The 17,249-nt window shown below is 42.3% G+C and overlaps 1 protein-coding gene across 2 annotated transcripts in view; it reads right to left on the reverse strand.

The window, feature by feature from the left end:
• rasl10b (RAS like family 10 member B) overlaps positions 1-15,088 on the reverse strand; it is a 163,282-nt gene extending 148,194 nt beyond the window's left edge. Inside the window, exons 1-2 of one of the 2 annotated variants that reach the window (XM_080210634.1) lie at positions 14,881-15,088; positions 1,595-1,912 (exon numbers count right to left, since the gene is read on the reverse strand). In XM_080210634.1, coding sequence (XP_080066760.1) covers positions 1,595-1,810 — 216 coding nt within the window. In that variant the 5' untranslated portion in view covers positions 1,811-1,912; positions 14,881-15,088. Of the gene's footprint in view, positions 1-1,594; positions 1,913-13,817; positions 13,899-14,880 lie in introns of those variants that run through there. The other variant, XM_080210635.1, reaches the window with a different exon arrangement.
• Between the last annotated feature and the right edge of the window lie 2,161 nt (positions 15,089-17,249).

Here is a 17,249-nt window from a genome sequence, read left to right on the forward strand (position 1 = left end):
ACAGAAGTAGGCCACTTAGCCCCTCAAGCCCATTCTACCATTCAATAAAATCATCTGTGGCCTAACTCCATGTACCTGCCCTAAGCCCATAACCCTTAATACCCCTGCTCAATAATAATCTGTCTATCTCAGAACCTAACAACTGAACCAGCATTCCAAACGCCAAGAAGAGGTTGAAATAGCATGGTCATCTGTTGTGGAGAGAAAGAGAGGAAGGACACGTCAAGACGTGAACGATGGAGGTGGGACTGTCAGGAAGAAGGTACAGAGGAAGGCCTAAGGTCAGATGGATGGATGAGGGACTTAATGTAACAGGACTGGAAGAGGAATTGGTGGCTGACAGGAGGAGATGGAGAAGGGTGAGCAACTAGCGCTGAGGCAACCCCAAATAAAATGGAAAAAGCAAAAAGAAGAGGAGGATAACAGCAAACAAACACTGTGGATGGAACTTTCCCCATCCATCCGCCACAGGAATCATAGCCGGCAGGACAGGACCATGCAAAGATCCATTGGCTGCAGGCGGGATTTTCCAGTCCTGGGCGAGCGTGGCTGGGTAGCCTTGCTCCATGGGCTGAATGAGGTGGGGATAGCTGTAATTTGCACAGTAGCTAAATTAAAGACAGAATATTGCTTTGAGGTACATCAGCCAAGAGGAAGTCAATTGAAAATGATAAGAAGTCAAGCAAAGCCAGGATTTGAATCCACATATCCTGATTTGTTACTCCAATTCGGGTATAAATGCAGGGGTGTAGTGGTTATGTTGATAACTGGTAACCCAGGGGCCTGATGATTCAAATATTCAATCTTCCTTTATAACTAAAATTCTCCAGCTCAGGCACCATTCTCATAAATCCCCTCTGTACCCCTTCCATAGTGCAAGTACATCTTTCCTGTGAATGCCACTGATTTGATTTCCACATTTGGACATATGACGTTAATAAGCAGGATCATAAAGCTCGTGATAAAAAAGCCTGACTCTTTTCACTAACGATCTTAGAGGAGGCATCCTTGGGTTTGAGCGGCAATCTGAGGTAGCCTCACCGAAATCGCATCAGCAATTGCCAGGCTGGGGGAAGGAGGTAGAAGCCTTTGACTGGCTGATTGACTGAACTGTAATTAAAGAAATTGACAAAGGGGAATGAAAGATAATGGATGTTTCAGGAAAAAGCAGGACCGGAGGAAGCAATGGAAGAGAAGGGGAATCATTGAGAAAGGAAGACACGATGTGGAGATGCTGGTGTTTGACTGGGGTGGGCACACTAAGAGGTCTCACACCAGGTTAAAGCCCAACAGGTTTATTTGGAATCACAAGCTTTTGGAGCAGTGCCCCTTCATCTCTTTCACCAAAAGCTTGTGATTCTGAATAAACCTGTTGTGCTGTGAGACTTCTTACTGAGAAAGGAAGACGAAGCCAAGGTTTGGAAAAGGTACAAAAACGTCACTAACAAGATAAGCCATTCTAGGTTATTAGTCAGGCAATCGATATTACCACTTGTTGGAAAAATTGGCTGCTAAGTGAAATTGCCTGCTACTTGCTTCCTCCCACCAAAGAGAGAACCACATCAGCCCCTGTGACCGGGATTAGAACAATTACCTGTAGAGTGTTGACTGGGAAGGATGGGATGGGCGGGAAGTCCATTATCTGGAGGTCGTGCACATGCTCGTTCATGACCACAGCAGGCAGGTAGACTCGCCGTGACCTTGTGGGCAGGTAGTGCTCGCTATAATCGTTGTAGAGGAACTGGTGCACAATTGCTGATTTGCCAACCCCTTGCGCTCCAAGGATTGCTATTTTGAAAGTTGTCACCATGCCGTTGCAGGACGCTCGGTGTGGATGACCGGCAGGCTTGCATATTCCAGGGACTGCTGGTCAGATAATCCTAAGAACCATGGTCACATAGTTCCAGTCAGCCTGAACAAGAGAAAGAGGTCATTAGGGGGCCCATTACACACACACATCATAAATACTCTTCAACTGCAAGGTCTTCAGGAAAATACTCATGCCAGTGATTCGGCTGTTACTAAGGAATGGCATGTGGTTCATCAGTGAATGGCAGGACCCTGGCTGTCACAGAGATGGGATGTTAAGTAGAAACACTTACAGGAAGCCATTGGGCCCATCACATCTTTGATGGTTGACAAGGAACCATTCAAGTTAATCCTACCATCCAGCTCTTATTCCAGAGACTCAATTATGGATTCACATACTCTTCAAATTTACTGAGAAACTGTGCCTATCCTATCCTTCAGACAGTGAGTTCCACATCCCCACCACCCTCTGGATGAAAGCATTTCCCCTTGAATCTCTTCTGAATCTTCAATTTCTTATCTCATTTCTACGTCCATTGATTGTGGATCCCTCAACCAAGGGGAGTATGGCCTATAATGAGATGTTAATATAATAATAATCCACTCTAGCTAGACTTCTCATCATTTTATACAGTTCGATGAAGTTGCACTCAGCCGCCTCTCTTTTTCAAAGAGAGCAACCCTCACCTTTTCAAAGCAAATACTGAGAGATGCTGGAAATCTGAGACAAAAACGGAAAATGTTGGGAAGACTCAACAGGTCTGACAGCATCTACGGAGAGAAAAACGACTAAAATTCTCCAGTGAAGGCAACATCTTCAGAAGTGTCTGAACACTTTCTATAGTCCAATCGCATTGTTGCTATGGTACAGCGAGTATTGATGGCCCTACCAATGTTTCAGAAAATTCTGGCTATTACAACCGATGCCTGGCTAATACTGGAAAGGCAACTATTCCACATGCATCCTTGACCATCTTATCTACCTGTCCTGCTGGCTTCAGTGGACATTCAAGCCAAGATCCCTCTCTATTCTGCCATGATTCTCATTGTTCATTCCCTTGCCTCATTTGTCTGCCACAGCGCATAACCTCACACTACTCCGGACTGAATCCTATTTGTTACTGATTTGTCCACCTAACCAGTCCATCGATACCTTCCTGCAGTCTGCAGCTTCCTTCCTCACTGTCAATCACATAACCATTTTTTGGTATCATTTGCAAATTTCTTAGTCATGCATGGAAGTCCAAACCATTGATATAGAACCCAAAAGCCAGGGTGTTAGTGCTGAGCCTACAAAACCCCAATGGAAACAACATGCCTGTTATAAAAATATCCATTAGCCATCAGCCTTTGCTTCCTGTCTTTGAGATTATTTTGGATCCACTTTGCCTCAGAGCTAACTGATTTTTACTTTTAGTACCAGTCTGCCATGTGACACCTTATCAAAAGGTGCCCATTGAAGTGGTGGAGGCTACCTCATTGAATACATCTAAGTCACGGGTAGGTAGATTTCTGATTGATAAGGGAATTAAGGGTTATGGGGAGCAGGCGGGTAAGTGGAACTGATCCACTTCAGATCAGCCATGATCTTATTGAATGGTGGGGCAGGCTCAAAGGGCTAGATGGCCTAATCCTGCTCCTATTCCTTATGTTCTTAAAAGCCTTGCTAAAATCTACATTGGGGGCAGTACGGTAGCACAGTGATTAGCACTGCTGCCTCACAGTGCCAGAGACCCGGATTCAATACTGGCCTTAGGTCTGTGGGGAATTTGTTCTCCCCATGACTGTGTGGGTTTCCTTCAGGTGCTCCGATTTCCTCCCAAAGACGTGCCGGTTAGGTGGATTGGCCATGTTAAATTGTCCCTTAGTGTCCCAAGATGTCCCAAGAATTAGTAGGGTCAATATGTGGGGTTACAGGATTACGGCCTGGGTAAGATGCTCTTTTGGAGAATTGGTACCAAATGGTCTCTTTCTGCATTCTATGAAAGCACAATCTTCATTAACATTTTGATGCATCTTCTCAGGAAATTCAATCACAAGTCAGACACAGCCTTTCCTTAACAAACCTATGGTGCATATCTTTGGTTCATCTGTGTATTTCTAAATGTGGATTCATCCCAGCTCTCTGATTTTTTTCCAATAGATTTCTCAGCCCTAAGGATAAGCCGACTGTCCATAATCTATCACTATTTGGGTCATCACCATGATTAGGTTGTTAATGAGAAGGGACACTGGTCGTCAATCAATTTGTATGTTAGTTAATGAGGAGCGATGAATATAAGTTTGTGTCCATGGTTCCCTACAAATTCCTTCCACAATCCTCATTCATTTTGTCTCATACATTTCTCTCTGCAATTTTTAAAAAGACATGGGATTGTGTGTGTCCCAAGACCATGTGTCCATTCTGCCTGTTATTATTCCCATCCATGTTATTACATTCATTCATCAATAGAACGTGCAAGAGAGTGAATATTTAAGGAGGAGAATTGGATGCCAATCAACAGACTGCTTTATTCTGGATGGTGTGGAGCTTATTCAGTGTTGTTGGAGCCAAGCCCACCCAGGCAAGCGGAGAGTATTCCATCATACTCCTGACTTGCATCTTGTAGATGGTGGATAGGCTTTAGGAAGTCATGAGTTACTCACAGCAGAATTCTCAGGCTCTGACCTGCTCTTGGAACATCAATATATATTTATACGTCTAATCCAGTTCAGTTTCTGGTCAATGATGTCCTCCAGGATATTTATACAAGAGAGTTAACAGTTACATAGCCATTGAAGACCACAGGAAGATGGTTAAATGTCCTCTTGGTGATAGTCATTGCCTGGCACTCATGTGGTATGAATATTACTTGCCACTTATCATCCCAAACCTGAATGTTGCCTAGGTATTGTTGCATGTGGGTACTGGCTGCCTCATTATCAGAGAAGTTGTGAATGAAGATGAACATTGTGTGATTATCGGCGAACATCCCCCTCTTCCAACTAATGAACATAGAGAGATGAAGTAGCTGGTCCTGAAGCACTGCCCTGAGGAACTCCTGCAGTGATGTCTTAGGGTTGAGATAATTGGCCTCCTATGACCACAACCTTTGTGCTTGCTATAACAACCACCAGGGGAGAAATATCCCCCGATTCCCATTGACTCCGGTTTTACTGGAACCTTTCGATGGCGTACTTGGTTAAAGGTTACCTTGGAGTCAAGTGAAGTCACTCCAACCTCAACTCTGGAATTCAGCTCTTTTGTTCATGTTTAGACAAAGATTGTCTGAAACTGAATGGCCCTGGTAGAACTCAAACTGAGCAGTGGTGAACAGGGTTATTGCTGAATAAGTGCTAGTTAATTGCACGGGCACATTCCCTTATATTGCTGATGATCGAGAGTAAACTGACGTAACTGGCCAGGTTGGATTTGAGCTGCTTTCTGTTTGCATAACTGGACAATTCTCCACATTGTCAGATGGATGCCAGGATTGTAGCTGTACTGGAACAACTTGCTAAGGGCATGACTAGTCCCAGAACCTAAGTCTTCAGCAATACAGCTGGAATATTATCAGCACCTATAATCCTTCTAGGATCCCGTGCTTTTAGCCATTTCTTGGTATCACGTGAAACCGAATCGGCTGAAGCCTGATTTCTACGATGGTTGGCACCCTAGGAGGAGACTGAGATTGATTGTTCACCCTGCACTTCTGACTGAAAGTTAGTTGTGAAGATTTCAGCCAGTCTGTTACACTGGCATGCTGGTCTCCCCATCAATGAGAAGCAGGTCAGCTTCTCCAATTAGTTGTTTAATTTTCCACCACCATTCGTGACTGGATGTAGCAGGACTCTGTCTGTCTGTAGCTGGCTACTTCTGCTTCTCAGCATGCATGTAGTCCTGTGTTGTTCACTGGGTTGACACATGAGTTCCAGTTAGCTACTGCTGTTTCTGGCGTTCTCTCCTATACTTCTCGCTGAACCAGAGTCAGTTCCCTGGCTTTGTGGTAATTATGATGTGGAGATGCCGAGGTTGGACTGGGGTAAACACAGTAAGAAGCCTCACAACACCAGGTTAAAGTCCAACAGGTTTATTTGTAGCAAATGCCACTAATGGTGTTTGCTACAAATAAGCCTGTTGGACTTTAACCTGGTGTTGTGAGACTTCTTACTTAGCGGTAATTCCCAGAGACATGGTGGGCCATGATGTTACAGCTCGTGATCGCAAGATGGAATACAGTTCTGTTGGTGGTCCACAGTAAGTCTGGCCCATTTTGGCCTGCAGCAACTGTTTTTAATCTCTCTCTTTTTGCATGCTGGTAATGATCCAGAACATCGTAGAGAAAATTTTCAGCAGGAAAACTTTTTCTCCACAAAAGCTGTGCAGTGATCACAAATATTATCATGGACAGACGCATCTATGACAGGGAGATTGGTAAAGGTGTTGTTTTTTTTCCCCCCATGCTGGTTCTTTCACCATCTGCCTCAGTCTGGCAGCTATGTTGTTCAGGACTTGGCTAGCTGAGCAAGGAGAGTCAGTAGTGGTGCGACTAAGGCCAGTCCTGACGGTCAACATTGTCAGGCTGCTGCTTGATTGGTATGTTTTAAGTTTATTTGTTAGTGTCAGAAGTAGGCTTACATTAACACTGCAATGAAGTTACTGTGAAAAACCCCTCGTCGCCATACCTGTTTGGGCACACTGAAGGAGAATTTAGCATGGCCAATGCATCTGACCAGCATGTCTTTTGGAGAGGAGGAGGAAACTGGAGCCAGAAGAAACCCACAGACTCTGCACATACCTCCCTGGTGCTGTGAGGAAGCAGTGTTACCCACTGAGCCACCGTGACAACACAGTTTTCCCAAGTTTGATACATACCCCAGGATGTTAGCAACATCGTCTGGCTAGGGTGTACTTAAATTCTAGGTTCATCCAATGTTACTCTGATCATATATTTTTGCAACGATTTAGTACAACTGAGTGGCCATCTCAGTGGGCCCTTCCAAGTGAACCAGTTGTGGGTGTGGAGTCACGTAGGCTAGACCGGCTAAGGATGGTAGGAGACAGTCTGTAAAGTACTGGGTTTTTACAACAAATCAATTTGTCACAGGCACTATTCCTAATACCCACACTTTCTTTTTAAATTTGCAACCAGCAGAGGTTACCGAGTGATGGACAGAGGGGAACTCAGTGTGGGACCGTCTGCAGTGTTAGACAAGAATGGAGGATGGATGGCCTATAAGAAGGTGATTGAAGAGATCAAATCTAGATTTGATTGGAAACATAAGGAGGAGTTTTGGAGCAATGCGGATGAAGTAGAGTGAGACGAGTGATGCCGTGAAGAGGGACTAAATTCTTCAGATGATGAGTTTAATAAATGATTCAACATTTACTCTGGGTTGAACATCAAACAGAGGTTGTGCACAACCCAGTTTGGACATATGTTATCTCTACATTACTGCACATTATTCTGAGAACTGTACTTAATAACATTCCCTCTCCCATGCTATTTGCTCTAACTACCCCCCATTTAGTTTGCACTCCATTGTATGATTTCCACTCTTCCATCAATTTTCTTTATTCCTTTGGTAACCCATTTTCCCAACCTGCCCAGGTGCTTAACTTGTTCCTTAATATGAATGATTATCCAACATCAGTAGAAAACGTGGAATGGTTGAGACCATATTTCATCCTCAAAATGATTATTAGATTGAAATGGAAAAGCAGCCCAGAGCTAAACCATGATGTGCCCTACTATAATTATCTCTTTCCATTGTCCTAGTTGAGATTTGAAGGAAAACATTAATACACATTTCTGTCCCCTGGGCTACTCTGTAAAATGTTCAGTTTCATTTGGGCAAAGCTACCCCAACTACACACTCGTATCAGAGGAGCTTCTAACTGTCAGACAATCACGAGTGTCTCATTATCTTAAACCAGGCACTAACGCCCCTTCCTGGAGCTAAACAAAGCTTCTTTATTTTCCTAACAAAAGAATTCTGGCCAGCAGAGATTCTGTCTCTCCAAGAACAAAGGCCATTGTTTGTGACTCTTTGTGGGGTTAATGGTTTGAGCATAAACTGCTCCAAAACATGAATTTCAACCAAGGACCTTATTAGTCAACACAAATCCACACTGTCACATGACCAAGACTTGAGCTATCTGAATTATTTTAAATAATAAAATGTTGGATTTTTTTCTTCAGTGACTACTTTGATCTCAGAGGAGAAAAGTAACTCCAGGCAGATGACCAATTGCTGTATAGCATCTTACCATTGTACAGGTGGCAGCAGAAGGAGCTCTGTCCAGGTACAATGACCTGGCTCTCATCTACAGTTTGAACTACTGGAATATTGGAACATGTACCTTCATGCTTAATTCAACTCTATGTGCCTTTTCCCCTTACAGATGTCCTCACTTCAGAAAGACTGATAACACTGCAACAGTCAACCAACCTCCCTTCTGAAGAAACACTCCATTAGACTACTGACTCTGGATTCTGGACTCAGGCAAAACCATAACTTGTATCTTTATTGTGCTCTGGCCCTTTGCCCCCTTCTTTCTTTATACCTCTTTTATTGTACGAGTGTGAAGAGAGGCAGGCATTGCAAAAACCCGTTCCCTCATTTTCAGTGAGTTCGTGAAATAAACCAACCCTTTCATTTCATTGTATCTTGGTTTACCAATGGGAGTTATTAATTTAGGGGTTGGAATACTCCAAATTCAAGGGTTGGGGAGAATACTCTTATAGACTCAAGAAAGGAATCAGACATCAAAACATACCTTTTGTTCATGGATGGATAGAGAGAGAGGAAGAATTGGGCTTTTTAAATTAACCTATCCAAACACCACTGAGAAGGCCTTTCCTTAAAGAAATGCACTTTGCAACTTCAAACCAGTTTAGCACCAACTTTAAAAGCTCATTCCAAAAACATCTATCAAGTTTAAAATACTTTCTGTAGCGTTTTATCAAAGGTCTGCCTTAAATTCAGGTGGATTAAACCTACTGAATCCTCCCTCCCATCAAGTAACTCATTGATATCAAAGGGCTTGATTAGAGACTGTCAAATTGAATCTCCTACCCAATAATCAATATGCATTATGTGTTGTCTTCCACTTTCTCTGATGTTGCTTCACAATTCTCTCAGGATATCTTCTATTCAAACACTGAACCCAGTACAAACATCAATGCAAATGTTCTTACAATTTTGATACTGGAGCAAAAAGTTCTGGGGGTGGATGGTTTTACACGAGATTTGATTATGGTAGACATAGAGGTTTTTCTACAGTCCAAAGGTGTGTGGGTTAGGTTGACTGCCCATGCTAAATTGACCCAAGTGTCAGCAGGATTAGCAGGGTAAATGTGTGGGGTTACAAGAATAGGGCCCGGGTGGGATTGTAGTTAGTGCTGACTCGATGGGCCAAATGGCCTCCTTCTGCTCTGTAAGGATTCAATTCTATGATTCAACATCCTCCAACATAAACAGCCCCCAGTCACAGAGGATATTAAAGCTATTAGAAGTAGTTTAGGAGACACAAATTTCAGAAAGAGAGTTTGCATTACGGGGCTTGGCAATTTACACAGGGGCAGTAAACCCACTTATTAGAAGCCATTTATATGACACTGGACAAAAGTGTTTGCACAAATTATTTCCACTTGTTGGGGAATCTAAAGCTAACAGTCATAGTCATTAATAAATCCAATAAGATGAAAATCTTTACTCAGGAGGTGTGAGAATTTGCTACCACAAAGACTGGTTCAGGTAAATCCTGTTCTATGTGGGAACACCAAGACACTTCTCAACACCTGGATGACCTCAAGTATGGAAAGTATCATCAGCTACAGTGGCTTGAGCTGATCAACTGTCATCATTGCAATGTATCCATGAAGTTGAAACTTTTGTAAATAGCACTTTTGTGGATGTGGATGTCCCAAGATGTGTTGTTTAGATGGATTAGCCATGGTAAGTGCATGAGGTGAGAGGGATAGGGCCAGGGTGGGATACTCTTCCATAGAATCTGTGCAGACTCGATTTCCTAAATGCACTCCTTCTGCACTGTAGGGATTCTATGGGTCTATAAAGAGAAATTAAGTCTTGCAGGCAGATTTTAGGGAGATAGTAAAGAGATTGAGAAGCAGAATCCCAAAGGGAGTAATTTCTGGATTACTCCCAAGTATCATGCATATCGAAATAGAAAAGTAGAGCAGCTGAATGCATGGCTGGAGAGATGACAAAGGAAGGAGGGCTTTTGATTCCTGGATCAATAGGCCACTTTCTGAGGGAGATGGCACATGTACAAGTTGGACAGATTGGACCTGAATGGGACCAGGACAGTCCCTGATGGACTGTTAGCTAATGCTACTGCAGAGGGTTTAACCTAATCAGTCTGGATGTTGGGAATGAGGCCACAACATTAGAGAGGAAAAGTGGGGTGTGCAAAAATTGGGAGTGTGCTAGAGTAAGAAATAGAAAGATATTAGATAGGGTCAGAGTAAGAGGGATTGCAATAAGGTCTAAATTAGGTTTGTAGAGCATGTGAGTGAGTGAATTGAATGTGATAAATAAAATTGGTGAACCATAGGCGTGGGTCATCATGTGGGAGTATGCTATTCTGGTGATAATGGAGGCCAAGGTACATAGGGCAGGAAAGGGTATTAAATATCTCTGGATACAAGGTGTTCAGGAAGGATACTGAAGAAAAAATGAAGTAGGATAATAATACAGTGTTGGGGGTGGGGGTGGGGGTGGGGGTGGGGGTGGGGGTGGTGGTGGTGGGGGAATGTCCTAGAAGGGTTAAGAGAATAATCTATTTGGTTAGACGTAAGAAACCATGGATGTACCATTACTCCACCCAGTATATACTGCAGGTCCCATTGTTAATTACCTCACTGAGATATACAGATGAAAGGCATTGTCTAATTAAGTATTTAGAACACTTATAAAACAAGCCTGGCTTCCTCTTGTGACCTGGTGGTATAGGTCACTGAACTATAAACTACAAACTTACAGCAATGCTCTGAGATTCTAGGTTCAAATCTCACCATGGTAAATGGTTAAATGTGAATTCTAAATTAGAAAGAGAGCCTGGGTTAATGTAACACTGGAAGATGATTTCAATTAGTGAGACTTTCTCCTAGAACACAGCAGACTTCTCTTTCTCTGTTGGAAAATTTCTAACCACAGGAGTATTGTCACTGAACTAGCAATCCAGAGACCAAGGTAATGATGATTAATCAAATTGATTGAGTTTTCCAATTAACTAACAGAGGGTGTTGATGAGGGTAAAGCGATTAGTATGCATGCACATCCAAAATGAGTTAGAGAAAGTGCCACACACCAGGCTTATCAGCAAAGTTTAACTCCATGGAATAAAAGAGACAGTGATGGCACGGATTCCCTGTCATTGGCTGAATGACAGGAAATGGGGATTAGCAGTGAAAGGTTGTTTTACTGACTGGAGGAAGATGGATAGTTGGGTTCCCCAGGGGTTGGTATTAGGACAACTGCTTCTCTTGATCGATATTAATGAGCTAAACTCAAGTGTGTAAGATGCAATTTTAAAATTTGCGAATGACAAAAAACATGGAAGTATTGTGAAGTGTGAAGAGAGTAGTGATAGACCTCAAGAGAACATAGATAATCTGGTGGATTGGGTCAAGATGTGCCAGGCGAAATTTGACAGAGAAGTGTGACGTGATACATATTGGTAAGACAAAATAAAGGAAGCAATTCTAAAGGGGGTGAAAGGGCAACCCGGAGGTAAAAATGCACAAATTGTTGAAGGTGGAATGGCAGGGTGAGAAAGAAGTTACTCAGACGTACAGGATCCTGGGCTTTATCAGTACAGATATAAAGCAGGGACGTTATGATGAGCCTTAAAAAAACACTCACTCGATGTCAATTGGACTTCTGTAAAACCAATTCTGGGCACCATCCATACCAGGATGGACCGAAAGATTCTGGAGGTGGTGTAGAACAGATTTGTGAGAGTGGTTCTGCAGATGAGAGTTCAGTTGTAAGGATAGATTTGCAAAGGTGAAACTTCTCTTCGGAGAAAAGAAGGTTGAGAGAAGATTTGATAGAGGTGTTGAAAATCATGAGGTGTCTAAACAGGATAGATAGAGATAAACCATTCGTGTTGCTGGGAGAGTCAAGAACAAGAGGATAGCAATTTGAAGTGATTGGCAACTGAACCAGAGGAAATATGACGAAATTGTTTTCATGCACTGAGTGGTTGGGATCTGAAATGCCTGAAAGTGCAGTGAGACAGATTCAATCATAACTTTTGAAAAGGGATTGGATAATTATCTCAAGCGAGAAAATATTGCAGGGAGATAGTGAAAAGATATGGGAGTATAAATATCTGAGTAGTTCTTAAAGAAAGTTGGCACTGCCATGATGGGTTGAATGGTCTCCTACTGTGCTGTAACCATTCTATGATTTTATAACTCTAAATAGGATCAATGATTTAAGTGTCTGCTGGATAGAAGCATGAATGAGAAAATATATGCAGGATATGCTGATAGGATGAGATGAATTAAATAGGTTGACAGGAGGCTCAACTACTGTGTAAACAATCTGTGGGCCAATGGTTTGTTTTTGTGATGTGAAATCTACGTCACGCACTATGGCTTTCACGACCAAGTCGACACACACACCCTGAAGAACATTAGGAAACTATACATTAGCGCACAATCAATATAACTCATTGAAGTTAAGTTGTCTTAGAAATGTGAAAATGCTTATTAGTGACTGCTTGATTTAGGGCACCAGTGATCTCAAAATTCCGACCTCATCACAAGCACCCTTCCTGCTAACATTAAACATAATTCCAGCTCAGCCAAGACTCATGGGCTTTCATTGTAGAAGTTATTTCAGCCAGCCCAATACAACTCCAATTACCATGAGCAGCCCTGGACAAGCCCTTAATTGGCATTTATTAACAGTGGGCAATTAACTAACAGCAGGTTGTTAGTACTAATAAGGTCAACGCTAGCAGGGCACAAAATACTTCACAAAGCTCAGCGGATGCTGCAGTTTCTATTTTCTGCTCAGTCCCATTTAACCCTCATCTTCAATTGCAGGAAATTCACCCACAGAGCTGAAACAGTATAATTTAATGCAATTTACCTTTCAGTACTATTTCCCAATATCCATGTGCTTTCTACAATCTAAACAACAGATTATTTTCATTCAGAATGTAAACTGGAATTACCAACAGATAACAGATCCAGAGACAATGATTGTATTATTCGCTTTGCAACTCCTCATATCCTATTCAATTGTTATTCATATGTTACTATTTCCCCAAAAGACGACGAGTTTGCTATTAGAGGAAGTCTAAAAATACCATACGATGGATATATGAGGACAAATATATTGTTTTAGTTTCAGATTTTAACCCTTGTCTCTACTTCCCCTGCCCATCTTTTCCTTACCTTTGGGATTACGTGATACTAACATGTAACACTTGAATGCTCAGCATGGCAACGATTGATAAATATACATTGACATAGACAATATATAGGCATGTATTTAAATACTTGCACAGAGCTAAGTAACCCTCAAGCCAAAATAACAAATAATGCACCAGAACGAACATAGAAACAACAGCCATGGAAACTAAAAATAGGCGGGACAGTATGAGAACTGTGTAGTGACTGCTTCTTGCAACTGGAGTATTTTTATATCACTCGTGTGCTAATTATAACAACGTGTAAAATTATGCGCAACACAGCTACGCTATATTCGGAACAGGAAAACCCAGTTTCACTTCCAGAGACAATGCACCGGGAAATATTATTGCAAACTACTCCAATAAATATTCTGTTTTGTGCAGAACCTTCTCGTCGTCCCCAATATAAAATGACCTGCAATTGCATCTCCCAAAAGGGTTCTGATCAATTTGAAAATAATCCGTGATGTTTAACTTCATAGATTCAAGTTTACTACTTCTTTCAAATCTGGATCAATTATAAACAGGTATTATTAACATAATATGATGCATAATTTAATGTTATAATAATAACCATCTATTTTTTCCACGTAGAGGCAAAAGCACAGTTCCAGTAGAGAAAAGGGCTAGTCTGAGATTTTCGAGCGGAGAGAACCTTGCGCCTCGGACATCACCACGGATCGCACTATGGTTCACAATTGTTCAGCACCATGGCCAGCTCCATAATTAGGGACCGCTGGGCTCTATTCAGCACCGTGGCCAGCTCCACAGTTAGGGACCACGCGGCGCTCTGTTCAGCACCATGGCCAGCTCTGTACTTAAAGGATCCCTCGGCTCTCTGTTCAGCATCGTGGCCAGCTCCACAATTAGGAGCCGTTCAGCACCATGGTCAGTTCCGCAGTTCGGGGACCGTAGGTAGTCTATGGTCAGCGCTCTGGTCAAAGCACGATCAGTACAAATTTCAACACCAAGACCAGTTCAATGGTTAGCGACTGACGCCTGTAATTTAAACCTGCATCGGCCTTCGGATGAAATACTCGCTTTTAAAATGAAAAGCCACAGGAGACACCGCGTCCTTTCCTAACAGCTGTGTTCCAAAATACCCATTCACATGCATACTCGGATATGTATGGTAGCACAGACTGACAAATCCGTGAACGAACGCAAATATAAACACACACACACACACACACACACACACAAACAGACAGACAATCATAAACGGAGACGGGGACATATATATCGACATCAAACTGCACATACAGAAGAACATAGATAGAGACCTAACCCCACACACTGTATAAAGACACACACTAATGCAGGGTAAATACCATAGATCGATCCTCAGATGATGCAAAATTCAAAATACACAACTCGGTTACATTCCATGGAATACTGTCGTAACACTTTATTGTGTCTGGTTTTTTTGCTGTTGATAGATTCTTTTTTCTATGTTAACATTGCCCACAATTAACAGAAAACTTTCTTTTGGCTGGTAATATTTTGGGTTAGATACCGGTTTGATCTGGAGATGGAATATGCAGTTACCAGAACTGCACTACATCTGCATTCAGCTCGCTAATAGCAAATGTCCCCAAGGAACAGAGGTATCCTCAGGAATCTGCTAAAGTTCTTACCGTCTGTACTCAGTTACCGCCGGAGTTTGAGATCAGGAGGCGAGAGGCACCTGCTGGACAAAGCCAATACTCCCAAAATGAGGATTCTTTCCATCAGAATGTCAATGACAGATCCTTGGAAAATCGATGAACAAATAGGATTTAAAACCTGCGAGCTCTGTGTCTGAGTCCTTCGGCTAAATTGTTTTGAGTGGAGGAACAGTGTGATTTTCTCTCTGCTGTTCCGCCTTGAGTGAGAATGGCGCTCTAACGTTGTATTGGCGAATTCCCGTCTCCTGCTTACTAACGCACGCTGCTTCAATCGGGAACTAAAGATTCCCCGTGGTCCTAACGCCTACCAAATCAAACCACTCGACAAATGTTTGATCCAAACTAACACTCACTTCCATTTGCTAGCTTTTTTTTTGAGAGAGAGGTAGAAAGAAGGGCTGTTTATCACACCCCTAGGAAATGGTGATTATTGTTACAAATGAAAAATTAATTTGCACCCAAATCGCCAAACGGTCCATTGTTTAGTGGTGATAGTTCAAGAGGGAATGTTGATCAGGAGACGGGCGAAACTTTCCTCCGATTGAGGAAGGTTATAAAATCTTGTCGTGACGTTCCTTCTACAAATCGGCATGTCCAACCAGCACAACATCCTCACAGTTCTGCACTGGATTATCAGCTCAGGTCCCCTGAAGGGTTTGAATCAACCCAGAGACAACAGTTACAGTAACAGAACCAAGCTGTGTATGAAAAGGTGGTAGAAGCAGATTCAATAGTAACTTCCAAATCGAGAATTAGATAAATATTTGAAAAGGAAAACGCCCCAGCCTGGGGATAATGGAATATGTCCTTCATTGAATTGGCATAAACAGGAGGAAGCGAATCCCTTCCCCTTGTACTTAATGATTCCATATGAGACTAAGATGGTGAAATTACAAAAAAAGGATTACCTGTGTGCCAAACATCATTAGCAGTGAGTAATAGAACTAAGTGATTCCACAAATATCCTCATCCTCAATGATGGAGGAGCCCAGCAAATCAGCACAAAAGGAAAGGCTGAATGAAGCATTCACAACAACCTTCAACCTAAAATGCTGAGTGGATGATCCAGCAGGAGTAGGCCATCTGGCCCCTCGAGCCCACTCCACCATTCAATAAGATCGTGGCTGATCTTTGTGTGGACTCAGCTCCACTTACCCACCCACTCTCCATAACCCTTATTTCCTTTACTGTTCAAAAATTGATCTATACTTGCCTTAAAAGCATTCAATGAGGTAGCCTCAACAGCTTCACTGGACAGGGAATTCCACAGATTCACAAACACTTGTGTGAAGAAGTTCCTCCTCAACTCAGTCCTAAATCTGACCCCCTTATTTTGAGGCTGTGCCCCCTAGTTCTAGTTTCATCTGCCAGTGGAAACAACTTCCCTGCTTCTATCATACTTATTCCCTTCATAATCTTATATGTTTCTATAAGATCTCCCCTCATTCTTCTGAATTCCAGTGAGTATAGCCCCAGTCTACTCAGTCTCTCCTCATAAGCCAACTTCTCAACTCCAGAATCAACCTAGTGAATCTTCTCTGCACCCTCTCCAGTGCCAGTATATTCTTTCTCAAGTAAGGAGACCAAAATTGTACACAGTACTCCAGGTGTGGCCTCACCAGTACCTTATACGGCTGCAACATAAGCTCGCTGTTTTTAAATTCCATTCCGCTAGCAATGAAGGACAAAATTCCATTTGCCTTCTTAATTATTTGATGCACCTGCAAACCAACTTTTTGTGATTCATGCACAAGGACACTCAGGTGCATCTGCACAGGTACAATTTTTTTACCATTTAACTAAGAGTCCATTTTGCTGTTATTCTTACCAAATTGGATGATCTCGTATTTACCAACATCTTACTCTATCTGCCAGACTCTTGCCCGCCCACTTAGGCTATCTATATCCCTTTGCAGACTCTCAGTGTCCTCTGCACACTTTGCTCTTCCACTCATCTTAGTGTCATCTGCAAATTTTGACACACTACACTTGGTCCCCAACTTCAACTCATCTATGTAAATCATAAATAATTATCGTCTCAACACTGATCCCTGAGGCTCACCAGTAGTCACTGATTGCCAAGCAGAAAAACTTTCTGTAGAAACTTTTGCTACCTGTTTTTATATTCTGAGCTGGTTTACTCTCATAATCCACCTTGCTTTTTTTTTTAAATAGCTTTTATCGTGGCTTTTTGTTGACTGTTAAAGATTTCCCAATCCTCTAGTTTCCCACTAATCTTTGCCACTTTGTATGCATTATGTTTCAGTTTGATACCCTCCTTCATTTTCTTTGATATCCATGGCTGATTATCTCTTTTTCTACTGTTCTTTCTTGTCACT

Source organism: Carcharhinus amblyrhynchos, chromosome 23 (assembly GCF_965287045.1).
Source record: "Carcharhinus amblyrhynchos chromosome 23, sCarAmb.v2.hapA, whole genome shotgun sequence".
Classification (NCBI taxonomy): Eukaryota; Metazoa; Chordata; class Chondrichthyes; order Carcharhiniformes; family Carcharhinidae; genus Carcharhinus; species Carcharhinus amblyrhynchos.